Below are 16,298 nucleotides of genomic sequence, written 5' to 3'. Positions count from 1 at the left end.
AGTCAAGCTGTCACCCCTTCCCCCCCCGGACACACACACATGACGCTGGGCCACGTGACGCTAGTTCTACATTATGAAATTTTATTGCTGACATGCAGGAAGAGTTTTGATGTAGTACAAAAATATGTCTTTATACAAATTTTTTTTTCCATTTTTTACAGTAGGATCCTTGTCTACAGCATGTCATATGTCTAATCTACTGAAACCAAACCCAGCAGCTCTCAAACCCTCCCCTGCCATCTTTTTCCAGTTTCTTTAATATAAACCTGTGATCATTCACTGGTGATCGGCCATTTGCAGGAATACTCAGTATTAGACAACTTTGCAGAGTCCCCAGAATATTGCTTCAACTTTGGGGGAAAAAACACAACATGAACAAGTAGCGAGCTAGACCAAGGGGGTGGCTGGGGGCAAAGGGGGGGCTGGAGGTGCGACAATCCACACAGCGCTCCTGCCTCCGGCCTGCTGTGAGAACTGTGGAGGGGAAGAGGAACTGGCAAGAATGGGCTGTCAGGCTATTGCCCCCGAGGTCTCAAAGCCCTTCCTGCATGGCGCAGGGAGGCCTGCCTGGCCGAGCTGTTCCGTGGTGGCTGGCTGGCATTCTCGAGCAGCCAATGGCAAGGGGCTCTGCACGCCAGCTCTCACGCTGACAGCACTGAGGGGTAGTGGTGCCACACCCATTTGTAGCATCTTTGAACAAAATAAATAAGAGACTAATACGACTTCAAGCTACTGGCTCATCCCGGCAAGCTTGGCGAGGCTGTTTTAGTCCCTGTTAGTGTTCATAAGTCAAACTTCCTGCATACGGTGAATCTGCTTCAGGGAGTTTGGAGGCAGAACATAATGCCCAAAGCTTACAATTAACATTCCTGCCATGGAATTTCAGTTCAGCCCCCGAGTGCATCAACAGGCAGAATCCACTGAGAGGGCTGCAGCTTTAAATACAACTGGGAACAGGCTAAGATATCTCCAGCCTTCAGGCAAGAGACGGCAACAAGCTACAAATAAATCCCACTACTCAGTTCCCGCTTGTGCTCACTAACATAACAGGGGAACGAAACAGCAGGTGCTGGTGACTGCACAGGCTGCGACCCCTCAGCAGCTCTACTGGATACCCAGTGACACAGGGGCTCAGCCAGCGAGCACCTGTTCCAGGTACTTGGCTGATATTGCTACGTCTCAGCACAAACCCCTGTATCTAGTGAGAAGTATTTTTGATTTGGCAACTCTGAGCCCAGCCTGTGGCCAGCACAATTCCCATCTCCATTCCCGGGTCCAGGGATTGCCAGCTTCTCACATCTGTTATTCCAGCACTTCCTCGCACCTGCCCAGCCAGCTGCCAGCTATCCACACTACTGCTTTCTCATATAGCTCCACTGAAAACTGGTGGTTTCTTTGGTTACCACAACTAAGAGAGAGACCATTACATTAAAGCTTATTCGTGACAATGCTGTGGGGCTCCAAGTTACAGCCGGGAACAGTATGTGGTCAGGACTAGGGGAAAGACCGCATTTGAAAAGCAAAACTGGCTTCTGAGTTAATCAGACGGCTGGACTGGGCGGCGTGGGCCATGGGATCTCTCTGGTGAGAACAGTTCTCTGGCAAGACCGGCATCCAGTTCACAAAATGAGGCTCAGAAATGATCTATCCTGTTCTCAACACAGCCCAATGCTTATTTAATGGCATTTGGTGGTGGAAGCTGGGGTGTCACTGTCCATGCTAACTCCCAGTGGCCAGCCCAGAGGAACAGCACCAGATTTGCACGTCAGGATAAACTAGAGAGCACATACAGTAGAGGCTTTAGCCAGCCCCTCCCTCTAATTCTACACAGATTATTCTGGGGAACTTTTTCACATTATAACTCATTATCTGTGTGCCACAACGAACGGTGAAAATGCTAACAGAATTAATGCAAATTTACTGCACCTTGATAAGCTACTGAAAAACAGAACAAATCATATATTCGAGAAGCTAAAAGAATCCATGAAAGGTGAGAGGGGAGTCAGGGCCAAGATGGGCTAAATGGGGTTCTGCAAAACCTCTGAATAAGCCTGGAAAGACTTTATAGACATTTGTAATGCTGGCCTGAAAGGGTCATTGGCATCTCACCCTGGTTCCACTGCTCAGGAAACAGGCTTCGTTTCTTAGCCAGGATGTTAATATTCGTATCACTTATTAAAGGCCCAAAGTGTTGTTACTGAGATGCCAGACACCAGCCAGGATTAGACAAACTATACCCAACCCAGGTGTTGTGTTAAAAATAGAACGAAGGTTTCATGCAGATGAGGGGTGAGAGGGTTCAGGAAATTGTTACTTTCATGAAACCCAGATAAAATTAAGCTTATTCAAACCATATGGAGTAAATGCTACCAGCCAACTCTCCATACTGCACACAGCCACAGCGCTTGTGCCAGTGAATCGATTTCACCCTTAGTAACCTTCTCCCTTCCCAGAGGCTTTTCTTGAGCCAGAGAACAGCACAGGTAAAAAGACAGAGGTAGATTAAAAGGTCATGATTAAAAGCAGATTAGTCATCCAGGCTTGGATTTAAAAATCGGAGACTCCAAAAGATGCCAAGAGTTTGCTGCTTCCAAAACTATCTTTTTCAAAAGTCTTCTCCCTCCAACAGAGCGAGCATGAGGCGTGTCCCTTAACAGAGCTTGAAGGAGCTGCTACATTAATCTCTATCACAGGGCACGGGTATTGCTGTCGAGCTGTAGTAGCAATGTGAAAGGCAGACTGCAGGATGATGCTTGTGTGTTGGATGTGTGGGACGCTATTTCCGAAGGTATCGCTGGGCCAGGATGGCAGCATCCAAAGGGTTCATGGGCTGGGCATCATGCCCCAGGCGCCGCACAGGCGGGATGTTCCCAAACTGCCGCTTCTGCAGGAAGCTCTTGGCCTCGTGCAGCGTGTTCTTCTCCTCAGCCAGGAGCAGCTGCTGTCTCATGTAGTTCTCAAACTCGTACTGTGAGCACTCTTCAGTCACCTTCGCCTGCAGACAACACAAAGTGAGTCAGAGCTGTGGGAGTGCTAGTCCCATGGCAAAGCTACTGTTAGCCCCTGAGGCCCAACAGCCAAGAACTCATTAGCCTTGGCAAAGGCACATAAAAGCGCTGTGAGTGCCAATACCCATGTCAGATAGTCCTAAGCTACTGAAAAGCAGCGAAAGAGTTCACCTAACCAAAGCACGCAGGCCTCTGGGCATCCTGTCTACTAACACAGAGGTGTAGGGTTCCCATGCACTCACCACCAGGGAAAAGTAGGAATGGGGCAATCATGAGCTGTCCCTTGGACAACAAAGACGCCCCTGCCCACTCAGAATGGGCAAAGGGTGGCATCACACCCTAGAGCTGCCAACTACACTTCATCGACCACTAGGTGAGTGGGCCAAGTGGCAGCCAGTTTCCCCACAGCTAGGAATGCAGCCCTTGAGGCTGCTTGGCGTGGAGCACTACGCAGGCGCTATGAGGGGCCTGGCACAGCAAGGTCACCAGCCATCACTTCCCACACAAATGCACTGGCCAAGAGAACAGGATGTTTATTCACTGCCGAATACGCGAGATGTGCAGCGGTAGTGCCGCTACCACTTCCTGGTTCTTCCCGCAGCGAAGTGGCAACTCTGGGGAGCTCATTTGCATATGACAAATTCAAGCCCAATTGTTAAACAGAAAAGCTAAAGAGACCAACATAGTACGTGTGAACTGAGCTAGCTGGGGCTGCCAGCTGCTTCCTCTGCATAGCTCCGCTGCCATCGCCCTGTTGGAAGGCAGACAGCTATTCTGTAGAGCAGGGGGAGTCTATTTGTTGCCAGGATCCAAATTTCTTGGTCAAGGTATAGTCAAGGTCCCAACTCCAGAGAAAGTAATGAGAATAAGTAAATAAAAAAATTCAGGGTCTGTTCAAAAGCATCTGGCCGTCCAGATTTGGCCCACACTCCACCGACTGACTATCCCGACCCAGAGTCACTGTTACCGATGGAGACCTGAGAGCTCACGCCACCTCCTGCACTGTGATTCCAGCAGCACTTCCCTCCCTGTCTAGGGACGTGCTGTGGAGGGCAAGGGTCCTCCTGACAAAGAGACACAAGGGAAGTGAAGGGACCAGAGAAAGTGGGAGTTGAGGAGAAAGGCAACTGAAGGAAGTGTGCTGAGCCTGGGGGAAAGGAGCTGGCTGTCAGAGCAGGGACAAATTCTCATGTGCGCCCACTCGGCAGGACAGCTAGTTATCTGCCCACCACAACCAAAGCCTCCCGATATCTCAACCCCGTGGGAAATAAGCTCACCACCACCCTGCATTCTTACCTCTGGGGCAGCTTCTGGGTTAGCCACCTGGTCATCAATATCAGGCACCACTTGCAAAGGGCCACTCAGTGAGGACATGGATTGCCTGGGGTGTGGAGAGCACAGTGTATTAGCGACTTATGGCACAGAGTATCAGAGGGGGAGCCGTGTCAGTCTGGATCTGTAAAAGCAGCAAAGAATCCTGTGGCACCTTATAGACTAACAGACGTTTTGGAGCATGAGCTCTCATGGGTGAATACCCACTTCGTCAGATGCATGTAGTGGAAATTTCCAGGGGCAGGTATATATATGCAAGCAAGCTAGAGATAATAAGGTTAGTTCAATCAAAGAGGATGAGGCCCTGTTCTAGCAGTTGAGGTGTGAAAACCAAGGGAGGAGAAACTGGTTTTGTAGTTGGCAAGCCATTCACAGTCTTTGTTCAATCCTGAGCTGATGGTGTCAAATTTGCAGATGAACTGAAGCTCAGCAGTTTCTCTTTGAAGTCTGGTCCTGAAGTTTTTTTTTGCTGCAGGATGGCTACCTTAAGGTCTGCTATAGTGTGGCCAGGGAGGTTGAAGTGTTCTCCTACAGGTTTTTGTATATTGCCATTCCTAATATCTGATTTGTGTCCATTTATCCTTTTCTGTAGAGACTGTCCAGTTTGGCCGATGTACATAGCAGAGGGGCATTGCTGGTATATGATGGCGCATATTACATTGGTGGACGTGCAGGTGAATGAACTGGTGATGGTGTGGCTGATCTGGTTAGGTCCTGTGATGGTGTCACTGGTGTAGATATGTGGGCAAAGTTGGCATCGAGGTTTGTTGCATGAATTAGTTCCTGAGCTAGAGTTACTATGGTGCGGTGTGCAGTTACTGGTGAGAATGTGTTTCAGGTTGGCAGGTTGTCTGTGGGCGAGGACTGGCCTGCCACCCAAGGCCTGTGAAAGTGTGGGATCATTGTCCAGGATGGGTTGTAGGTCTCTGATGATGCGTTGGAGAGGTTTTAGCTGGGGACTGTATGTGATGGCCAGTGGAGTCCTGTTTTCTTTCTTGGGTTTGTCTTGCAGTAGGAGGCTTCTGGGTACACGTCTGGCTCTGTTGATCTGTTTCCTTATTTCCTCGTGTGGGTATTGTAGCTTTGAGAATGCTTGGTGGAGATTTTGTAGGTGTTGGTCTCTGTCTGAGGGGTTAGAGCAGATGCAGTTGTACCTCAGTGCTTGGCTGTAGACAATGGATCATGTGGTGTGCCCAGGATGGAAGCTGGAGGCATGAAGGTAGGCATAGCGGTCGGTAGGTTTTCGGTATAGGGTGGTGCTAATGTGACCATCACTTATTTGCACCGTGGTGTCTAGGAAGTGGACCTTCCATGTAGATTGGTCCAGGCTGAGGTTGATGGTGGGGTGGAAGCTGTTGAAATCTTGGTTGAATTTTTCCAGAGTCTCCTTCCCATGGGTCCAGATGATGAAGATGTCATCAATGCAGCGTAGGTAGAGAAGGGGCGTGAGTGGACGAGAGCTGAGGAAGCGTTGTTCCAGGTCAGCCAAAAAATATTGGCATAATGTGGGGCCATGTGGGTGCCCATAGCGGTGCCACTGATCTGGAGATATATATTGTCATCAAGACAAACCCAAGAAAGAAAACTGACTTGGGGTAGATGTAGACTCCACTGGCCATCATATACAGTCCCTAGCTAAAAGCCCTCCAATGCACCATCAGAGATCTACAACCCATCCTGGACAATGATCCCACACTTTCACAGGCCTTGGGTGGCAGGCCAATCCTTGCCCACAGACAACCTGCCAACCTGAAACATATTCTCACCAGTAACTGCACACCTGCACGTCCACCAATGTAATATACGCCATCATATACCAGCAATGCTCCTCTGCTATGTACATCGGCCAAACTGGACAGTCTCTACGGAAAAGAATAAATGGACACAAATCAGACATTAGGAATGGCAATATACAAAAACCTGTAGGAGAAAACTTCAGCCTCCCTGGCCACACTATAGCAGACCTTAAGGTGGCCATCCTGCAGCAAAAAAGCTTCAGGACCAGACTTCAAAGAGAAACTGCTGAGCTTCCGTTCATCTGCAAATTTGACACCATCAGCTCAGGATTAAACAAAGACTGTGAATGGCTTGCCAACTACAAAACCAGTTTCTCCTCCCTTGGTTTTCACACCTCAACTGCTAGAACAGGGCCTCATCCTCCCTGACTGAACTACCTCATTATCTCTGGCTTGCCTGCATACATATACCTGCCCCTGAAAATTTCCACTACATGCATCCGACGAAGTGGGTATTCACCCATGAAAGCTCATGCTCCAAAACGTCTGTTAGTCTATAAGGTGCCACAGGACTCTTTGCTGCTTATGGCACAGACACACCAGAGTCACGAAACACATGGGCAGGGTCCATCCCACCTGCCATGCAGCACCTGTGTGCTCACTGGAGCTCCAGCTAACCAGGCATCTCTAGTGCACGAGTCTCTCGAGGTGCCTCGCACACCACAGCCACGGAAGACCTACTTCACACTCTTGCTTTTTGCCAGTGCTCTAAGCAAGATGTAGCAATCTTACCACTTTGTTTAGGCAGAAATGAAAATAGCCCATGCTCCAAAAATCGCTGGGTCTGCTGCTGACCCACTGGGTGCCCACTCTAGCTCCAGGCTTGGGGGCATTCTGCAACAGACTGCACTGCACAGCTGGGGAGTCACCTGGGATAATTCAAATGGACTGTGGGGGGAGGGGACAGGGAACTGTTGCTGGAATGGGCCCTTGGCCAGGGGCTGAGAGAGGAGCTTCCTTTTGTTCTGTACGTGCACAGTTCTGGAGTCAGATTTATCCATCCCTGTCCACCCCCCACAATTAAATGCTCAAATTTAGAATAGAAACATCTACTGTGTGCCCTTTTCCAGGGCTCATGCCTGGAGTTACCAAGCTGGACTTCATATCGCTGGTTACAAGCCATGGGCTGCCAAAGTCTCAAGAGCAACATATTCCTGATGCACAAGCAAGGTACACCCGACCCTCCAGCAGGCACAAGCGAGGTACACCCAACCCTCCAGGAGGCACAACCTCCCTATCCTCCTGAAGCTGGAAGCACTCACCACGATGCTATGATGGAGCTGAGGGATTCCAGTACTTCGGAGGCCGTGAGACGCTGCTGCGGATCCAACACCAGCAGTTTTCGGATCAAACACACAGTGTTTTCAGAAACCCGCCCATCTCTGCCAGAGAAACGTGCCGTCAGAGCAAGACAAAGGCTGTGATAGTTATATAGCCCAGAGATTGCTGAACATGGGAGGAACAGCCGGGGCCTGGTGTGGGGCAGGGGACAGGAGAGCAGGGCAGCACATGCAGCGCAAGGGCTGTGCTCTGATTCACTAGAGCTCAAAATTAACCACTGGGCTTGATTTCCTTCGGTTTTATTTCCATGTTTGCTTGTTCAAGCTGGGGGCAGCACTGCTAGGGCCTTGCTCACACTTAGAACAAGGTGCCAGAGCACAGCTCCTGCATCCTTGTAGGCCACTGTACGCTGGGACACGTGCACCCAGCGCCTTTCGCTAACTGGAGCTCCCACAGCCACCGCTACGCATGCACTAAGGGCTGGGCGCGCCGGGGGCTGGGTCACTCACTCAGGGATGGTGTACTCGGCAGCCTTGATTTTGCGGAAGAGCTCCTGAGGTATGCTGTCATAGAAGGGAAACTGGCCGTACAGCATGGTGAAGAGCACCACACCCAGTGCCCACATATCGCTGGGTTTCCCACGATACGGCCGACCTGAAGAGAGGAAGGGACAAAAGCAGGTCACGCGATGCTGCGACCTCAGTCTCTCATCAGTATGGCACAGGACGCAGCCCAGGAACTGTCTCCCAAGCAAGTTCTTCTTTCGGCATTAGATCAGCATGATTATAAGCCTCTGGATCCTAAGCTAGCCAGCCACCTTTCAAAGGAGTCTCAATTAAGACAGTGCATGCGAACTCCTCTCCGCGGGACGCACATTGATGGGTAAGAAGTCAAGCTATTCTCTAGCTGAAGCCGTCCCCTGTCTGAGGGGAAAAGTTATTTACCACAAGACCTTGAGATTCATTACATTTGCGAGTTCTCATGGCCTGACACCATGCAGTACTTCACAGAGGCTTGGGATGTGGCCTGTCCTGCTCTCTGAAGCTGCAGGTTCATATTCTGGTAGTGCTCACACAGCCCTTCCCTTGTCCAGAAGCAGAGACAATGAGTATCTTGAACCCATCTGGGGTTCCTCTGAAGTCCTGTCTCCTCTACATCCACACTGGGGATGCCCTGGGGGCATTTCTTTTGTTCTCCAACCCCACTGCCATGCACTGATGATCACTCTCCACCACACCAGGTGTTCTAAGTATTGGGCAAAGTACTCCTGGGTGTGTATTACTCCAACTCAGGTTCACAAGGTTCAGAGGAATTTCATTGTTGGCAAGAGTGAAACGACAGAAGACTAAAGATCCCTGCAATGAGAAGCATGAGGAGGACTGGAAAAACATCTACCCCAGGTCAGCCCCAATCTGAAAGCTACTACAATACAGCCCCTATCGCCTGGCTGTATAGGACACATCACCATTCATGTGGAGGTGCAGACTCCCAAGCTGCTCACACATGTCTCAGATGCACCCAGCTGAGCTGACATGACTCAGACCTTAGGTGAGATCTGAAATAGATGGTTGCTGAAGTCTGACATTAAGAGGCACAGCTCAGAGAACCTCTTGCCCATGCCTCAGCATCCTGGGAACCCTCCACGACAGCCCCCATGGCACTCTGGAATCCACTAGAGGGAATTGCTGCTTTAGAATCCCTGCAGTCAGTCACCTCATCAGTCATGCACATAAGAATTTGCAGGAGGGTTGAACATTAAGCTCCTGTTGCTGTACCACAGCACAGGATTAAGGGAACGACTTCCTCTGAGTCACCAGTGAGTCACCGCTGCAGTATTTGGTATCGGTACTGATTATTCTTTGCTTTGTGCAGCTCAAGAGACACCTCACCCTCCTCCTTGCTTGCTGACTTCTGCAGTGACACTTTGTCAGCCATGAAATTCAGCCCATCTCTTAGCAGGAGACAGCTCCTTCGAGAGCCCTAAAACGAGGAGTAATCATCCTTGCTTCTTTAGCTCCCCCTCGCCCCGGAATATTAGACATGCAGACAGAAGGAGGCTCCACCACACCAAGAACAGTCTCTTAGAAACTAAATGAACATCTAGTTTGGAAGGAAAAATCTGATGGCCTTGGGTCTTGTCTGCTGTCAGGTTCAGAGGATACTCTGGCCACAGACTGAGTCGTTCCCAAGTGGCATTCTTACTGAGGGTCCAGCCTGAGTCTCCCGGGTGTGTAGAGCCTGGGCACGGAAGGGTTCACACAGACTCTTCCCTTTCACAGGACTGGCTCGGAAGGTGCTCATGCCAGAGGGATGCATCCCAGAACCACAGAGTGCTTTTGCCTGGGAAGGTCTCTCATTAGTGTTGCAGCTATGGGCCGTCCCAATACACAAGGCCGTATCCTGCAAGGCCCTTGACATCCTCTCCTCCAGGAAAGTCAATGTGACTGGAGGGTGCCCAGAACTTTGCAGGGCTGGGCCCACAGATGTGTCATCCCCAAATCTGGCAACAAGGGAGATTTTAGAAGAGCAAAGAAATGCTCCCAGTAGCACTACGCAGCCATGAGTGAGTGACAAGGTCAGGCAGGGCCTGGTCCCAGGCCAGATTACTGCAGAACTCCACTGACGAGTGAGGAGAAGCCTCATCAAAGCAGGAGGGCTGGAGATAGCAGCACGGAATTCCAACCTGAGCAGCTGCCTCAGTTTACCTGCCCTGAAATGTACTTAACTCATCCCCCCATTTGGCCACAGGAGCTCACAATACCTCGAGAAGCAGAAGAGACCTGCGGCTCTGGCATGCTTACAGGCCTACAGAGCTCTCAGCAGGTTCTGGCCTGAGATTCTCTCTGCACAGAGGCCCTGGGTGTTTGCTGGCTTAGGACAGATACTGGGCAACATGGACCTATGGGGCTTTGCCTCCAGAGGCTTGCTTGGTTCCTCCGTACCAGGCACTGAGGGGAGAGGATAAGATGAACATAATTAAAAATCCTGCCCACCTTCCTATCCTCTCCTCCCTTTAACCCTCTCCCCTCACCCGAGTCAAGAAGCAGCCAGGCATTGCTGCAGCTAGTCACTACGTTCTAGTGCCAAGGTCCATGGCAAATGATGCCCCTGGATTATAGCTGACCAAACAACGAAGGGCTCGCTTCTCACATGCTGGCCTGCTACAATGCTATAGATGTTAGATGTAGCATAAGATAATGACAGGGCCTTCAAAGAGACCCTGGAAGGAAGCAGATCAAATGCCCCTGAGATTTTCAGAAGCCTGCTGTATCTCAGGGTCATGGTCTGGACACGTGCAGTGAGGCACCCATGAGAAGCACACTCCAGGGTGAACTACCTCATGGCTGTCACTGATCTGTCTCTGCCCTCACCCAGGCAGGATGGAGCCAGGGAGAAGAGACCCGAGCCTTCCGGGCAGGACTAAGAGGTGCCTGCTGATAGGCAGAACAGACCATGGTGAGAGAGACGAGCCTGTCTCTGCAGGTTTTGCTACCTCCTGGAACATAAAATCATTTTTACTGATATTTTCAGAGGGGTCCAACAGAGTCCACAGACCAAGGGTGGTCTCCTAGCAGAAAAAGTCAGAAGCCAAAACACAGAGAAGTCAAGCGCTCTCAGGGTAGTTGTCAAACACCAGTGTGGGCCAGGTCCTGAACCAGCCAGGGCCTGAACCAGCCAGGGCTGACTCCGAAGTCTTTCAGAAGCAACACTGAACATCACGGCTCACCGAGCCCCGTTCTCTCCAGAAACAAACAGCTCAGCTGTAGTAGCGCAGACTTGGGATTCCAACTTGACATCCTGCTATGCGCCAGATACCCTCAACGCTTTAAAGCCACAGTGACTAGTGCAGTCACGGCCTAGTCGAAAGCAACCACCATCTACTACTTCGCTATTGCAGAGTCAGAGGCTGGGACGTTGGCAGTGTCCGTTACTCAGCACAAAGTGCCTATGAGATCTTTAATTTCCACCAGGGCAGCACCCAGAGACTAAGCAAAAAGGAGCCATGTAACATCAGACAGTACAGCATGGGGCAAGTGCTACACTGCTGAGGTGTCAGCACTGACTGAGCCCTGGTTCTTGTCTAAAACGTGCACCCATCACCCAACTAAGCTGCACGGATCCCCCGTGGGACAGAATTAAGACAGAGCCCAAGAGTTTGTCTACACATGGAATCTGTGAGGATTCTTGACCAACTCCATGTGTGGACATGCTGATTTCAGAGTCAGAGAGCATTGTTCTGGTGTAGCTTAATCCAAGAATTACAAACACTCTTCCCTTCCCCTCCCCGCCTGGCTGGAAAACAGACTAGTTCTAATATCAGGCGGTAAGAGGATCTTAGAAGCATGTTACATCTGGGAACAAGACTAGACAGAGTTCTCGTCCAGTAACAAGAGCAGCATACAAATAAAACAAAGCTGGCCACATGCGCAGGGGCTGTGAACTCCCGCTGAGGAAGGAAGGGAATCGCCTACCACTGAGAACGTCTGGACTGATGTAGGCGGGGCTCCCTCGCTGATCCTTCAGCAGGTCGTCTTCGCTCACTAGGTGCTTTCCAAGACAGAAGTTTGTTATGGTTATTCGGTGAGTCCTGGGGAGGATTACAAGGCATTAGTGAACAAGGAGAGCCAGGTCAGAAGCCAGATAGTGTGAACCAAGGGAATTAACACAAAGGCAGAAACAACTACACTTCTTTGCAGGAAGCCAATAAACCACCAGCTGTACACTGGCAGCTGTCGTTATAAACCAGCCCATTCTGAGGGAGAGGCATTCTAAATATGCTAAAATAGGACTTGGCATTGTGTCTGCAAGGGGCAAATGTGCCCAGCTGGACCTCTGTGTTAGGCTTTCAAATCTCTACCACCTCTTGGGAGCAGTAAGAAATGGCAGTTTTTTCATTTGAGAAGTTGACCCTCTTTCCCCCCCAATCTTTACACAGACCCATCTCCAAACAAGTACACCATTGCAGCAGTGTTTCACAGCACACAACCAGGCTTTCACAGATACTTTTTACATGAAAGTACCCAGTGTGCAGACAATGGTTAATCAATAACTAGGGGTTTCTTTACAGATAACTGTTTCTAGGTAAAGAGGATAAGAACTTTAGATATACACAGTTTTCACACCAAAATACCCTTGTTTCCACAGGATTTCCTGATCTGATTTAAGAAATTCTTTCAGAGTTGAGCTCATTATGAAATTAATTACCTCCCTGTTACTTTCAACAGTCACTTGAACAATCTAAAAATCTCAACATAAAACCCAAGGGATGAAGGCCAAAGCCACTGTCTAGAAGATGACATTATGATGCCCTGGGAAGGTATTTCTAATGTACTGCTGACAGGTGTGGATTGAGTCAGTCAAAATTATCCATGAAATATTAGAAGAATCAAACAAAATCAAGTGTGGGCTGGCAATGGAGTTTCCCCATTATTTTTATTTAAGAAACAAGACTGATGTTCAAGAGACTTCCATTAGACTGTTGTCAAGAGATTAAGAGTGGAATGCCGCTGTGGAAGGATGGCAGATCCAAGCTTTGCTAGCGACGTAAAAGGCTCAGTGTTTAGATTAACAGACACGAAGATGTTCAGAGTTGCTTGGCTTTCTTTAGGCACTGAAATCTGATCTGATTTGCAAATTTAGACTCAAGCTGCTGCACTGGTTACTCTGAAGGTGGCCTGAGCTAGCCAGAGGTTTTCATGCTGGGATCGGTTTCCCTGGTGACAACGGCTGCAGTATTTTCGTTAGCCTAGGAACATGATGTCTGTGGTTTGGATTTTATAAAGTGACCGTCAGCCAACTCCACCACTGCAGCCAACAGAGAAAACGTGAGTTTTTACAACAGGCTTGTCTGGCACTGAAATAACATTTCTGATCAGCCCAAATCACTGGCCCTCTCCACAGCAAGCTACTCGAAAGCTGACCTCCTTGCCCCTTTTCAACGACTCGCTGTAGAAGATCCAGTGAGTTTCTCTCTCCAGTTAATGGCATTCTAGCCATAAAACGCGTTATTTTAGACAAGAGTAAACCTAGCATATATTTGCTAAAACAGTTCTTTATACCCAGGCATCTTGGTGTCACTTCAAATGCCTTTCCCTTCTCGCTAGTAAGGGATGCATACGCGCAGTTTGGTGCCTCCCACTGGCATGTGATGTTTGGAGCAAGGAGCTCTTGGGAAGTCTCATTTTGCCTCTTTCAGCAACCAAAGGAGTTAAACAGAAAGCTTATCCTGCAGCTGTGATCGTTAAACACAATACAAGGAAAGCTGCTCCTTGCACTGAAAGCCACCAACTCTTGCAGGGGAACCACAGCCTTCAGTTGGGGTAGGTAAAGACTTTTCTGTTTGTCTTCAAATAGGAACTGGGGGCTAAGTAGGATTGTACACACAGCCAGCATGTGTCTAGAGATTCTGCGTGGGAGCAGAAGGCTGGTATAGGGGGAGTTGAGCATAAGACTTTAGATCCCCACAGCTTCTCTCTGATCACATCAACCAACAAGAAAACCAGACAGCCCCAAATCACCATCCAATGAATCAGATCAGCTGCAGGGAGAGATGGTTAAGAAATGTGCACTCTTGGCCTTGAGCTCAAGGTACAACAGTAGAAGAAATGTGCAAGTAAGTGCAGCATGTTTCATTCCTGAAACTGCTTGATATAGAGCTTCCATCTAATAATCAGCAGTGCAGCAAGACACTGACTGCCCAGGCCCTCACAGCCCCAACACGAACCACCCCAAATCAGAGCTTTAGAAATCTGAAGCTGGATAAAAGACATTAATTCTCTACACTTCTGGAAAGTAACTCCAAGGCGTGATGCAAGAGCCATGGCTGGCCACACACATATGAAGCTCTAAGAACATTTCACACGTGGACATTGGAGGCAAGATAGGGACAAGACAGTAGCAAGGCAACACAAGATTACTCTACCACAATACTTCACAAAGCTAATGGAAGTACGTGCAGAAGTGATAATCAACAAGTGCCCATTTCCCTGACAAGTCTGGATACAAGTGAGCATCTGAGATGCGCCACAGCTCGTAGGCTGACCATGATATAGACTATGCAGATGAACTACTGCATGACGGTGCTGCCACGAGGTAACAATAGAAACAGTAGTGTAATCTGAATCAAGTGGAAACACGTTCCCCTGGCATCTTGCCAATTCTGGTGAAAGCTGTGACTGGGATCAAGCTATTTTAAAACATTGTCACTAAAATCTTGAACTCTAAAAATTACTGTGAAATTCACGCCAGCTTAGTAAAATGGGAACTTAGATGGTCATTTTACTTTAAACGTGAATTTTAAACACTGATTAGTTCAACATTCAACAAGGTATTTTAAGTAATGGAGCTCATGTTCTGGGAGGACATGCATGGCTAAAAATGATGAGAGACTAAGAGTGGAAAGAACATGAATGTTTCTCCAAGTCAATTTCTGTTTTGATAGGAATAGCCTACACTGATGCACAAAGGGAAATCCTAGGGTTTGCTACACAGAATGAGATATACAACTTCTCTGAGCCTAATGAGCAAGACTAACTCTTCTCAAAGTGCAAACTTTATTTTCACTATGTTTAAAAGGCTTGAGAAGTTACCAGCTAAGGTTGTCTCATTAAGACAAGACAAGATTTTTGGCACAAAAAGAAAGACCAACAAGGCCGACTGTACGTCGGGATAAAGCAGCAAGCTGTGTTAGATAATACTGTAGGACTGCAGCATTCAGAACTGAGCCACTGGTTACTCAATTAAAGTCCAGCTTTGAATGAGTGTCAGAAAACAAGATTAACTCAAAAGATTCTTCTCTTTTTTGGGGCAGACTTTAAGCTTTACTTGGGTTACAGAGTCACTGGTGACCAGCTCTTACAATTTATCTGCAGAGAAATGATGGCTTTATTCCCTCAAGGCAGTCAATTCCATTTCAACAGGACTGCGAGAGAGAAAAACGGAGATTTGCATCAGTGCCATTTGGTTTGAATGAGTCACGCTTCAGTTACGAGCCTTCTGGCTGATGCTCTGTTTCTTTTCTAGGAACTTGGGTTGCACCTCCCACCCATAAAAAAGAAGAGAAGCTGTGCCAACCTCCCTGGAACAGGAGAGTTCACTTTCCCCAGAGAAGGGGAATGTACCTGGATGCTCGGATATTTCAGGCACAATGGCTCTAAGACAGAAAATTCTGCTGTTTGGCCAGTGGAAGAGAAATTGAAAGCCTAACTGAAATAAGTTATCAGAACTTCTGGCTCATTTCCGCAAAAACAAGGGCCCCTTTCTGCCTTCTTTACACCCACCCAATCCCACCTGTCTTCAGTGGGGCATCTCAGGTGCAACTGAGGGCGGAATCAGGTCCCAGAGTTTAAGCAACTTCAAACCAGTTGTGAAAGAAGCAGCAGGAAAGTACAATTGAAGCTGAAAAGGGAGTCAGCAAGACAACAGAATGAAAGCAGGTTCTGTCACAAGGTAACAGGCTAGGAGCACCCATCCTGCAGGAAAAATGAGAAAGCGCAAACAGGATTTGACACCAGACAACTTGGGGAGAGACAGAAGGGTCAACATAGCTGGTGCAGAACTGGCTGAACACAGATTTTAAAAGGACCACTCAGAAGGCTCCTGTCCCGAATATAGAGGGTGGTGCTAGTGAGAAGTGTGATCATGTAAATATGGGACCAATTTACAGCTTAACAACATGTCTAGCTCTCTACACATCTTAGGATCTGATTGCACTTTACTGACCACGCTTTTACTCCCATTAGCCCTGCAGAACCAATAAGGTTCTATTCTGCCTTGTGCACCTGAACAGTCAAATAAATCCCACCTACAGAATCTTTGTTACTAACTATGAGGTAAGAGGCAATAAAGTTGGATTTTCAGACCGAGGCAGAATTTGATATCA

General features: G+C 48.6%; 1 protein-coding gene across 6 annotated transcripts in view; it reads right to left on the bottom strand.

The window, feature by feature from the left end:
• Nucleotides 1–59: 59 nt before the first annotated feature.
• Nucleotides 60–16,298, bottom strand: part of STK40 (serine/threonine kinase 40) — a 41,033-nt gene continuing 24,794 nt past the window's right edge. For all 6 annotated transcript variants that reach the window (XM_030538862.1, XM_030538864.1, XM_030538865.1 and 3 more), the window contains 5 exons: nucleotides 11,890–12,005; nucleotides 7,927–8,071; nucleotides 7,399–7,518; nucleotides 4,305–4,389; nucleotides 60–2,995 (listed from right to left, as the gene is read on the bottom strand). In XM_030538862.1, the coding sequence (XP_030394722.1) occupies nucleotides 2,777–2,995; nucleotides 4,305–4,389; nucleotides 7,399–7,518; nucleotides 7,927–8,071; nucleotides 11,890–12,005 (685 nt within the window). In that variant the 3' untranslated portion in view covers nucleotides 60–2,776. The remainder of the gene's footprint in view (nucleotides 2,996–4,304; nucleotides 4,390–7,398; nucleotides 7,519–7,926; nucleotides 8,072–11,889; nucleotides 12,006–16,298) is intronic.

Source organism: Gopherus evgoodei, chromosome 20, assembly GCF_007399415.2.
Source record: "Gopherus evgoodei ecotype Sinaloan lineage chromosome 20, rGopEvg1_v1.p, whole genome shotgun sequence".
Classification (NCBI taxonomy): Eukaryota; Metazoa; Chordata; order Testudines; family Testudinidae; genus Gopherus; species Gopherus evgoodei.
The sequence above is the reverse complement of the archived record's forward strand: the minus strand, read 5'-3'. Positions and strand labels throughout refer to the sequence as shown.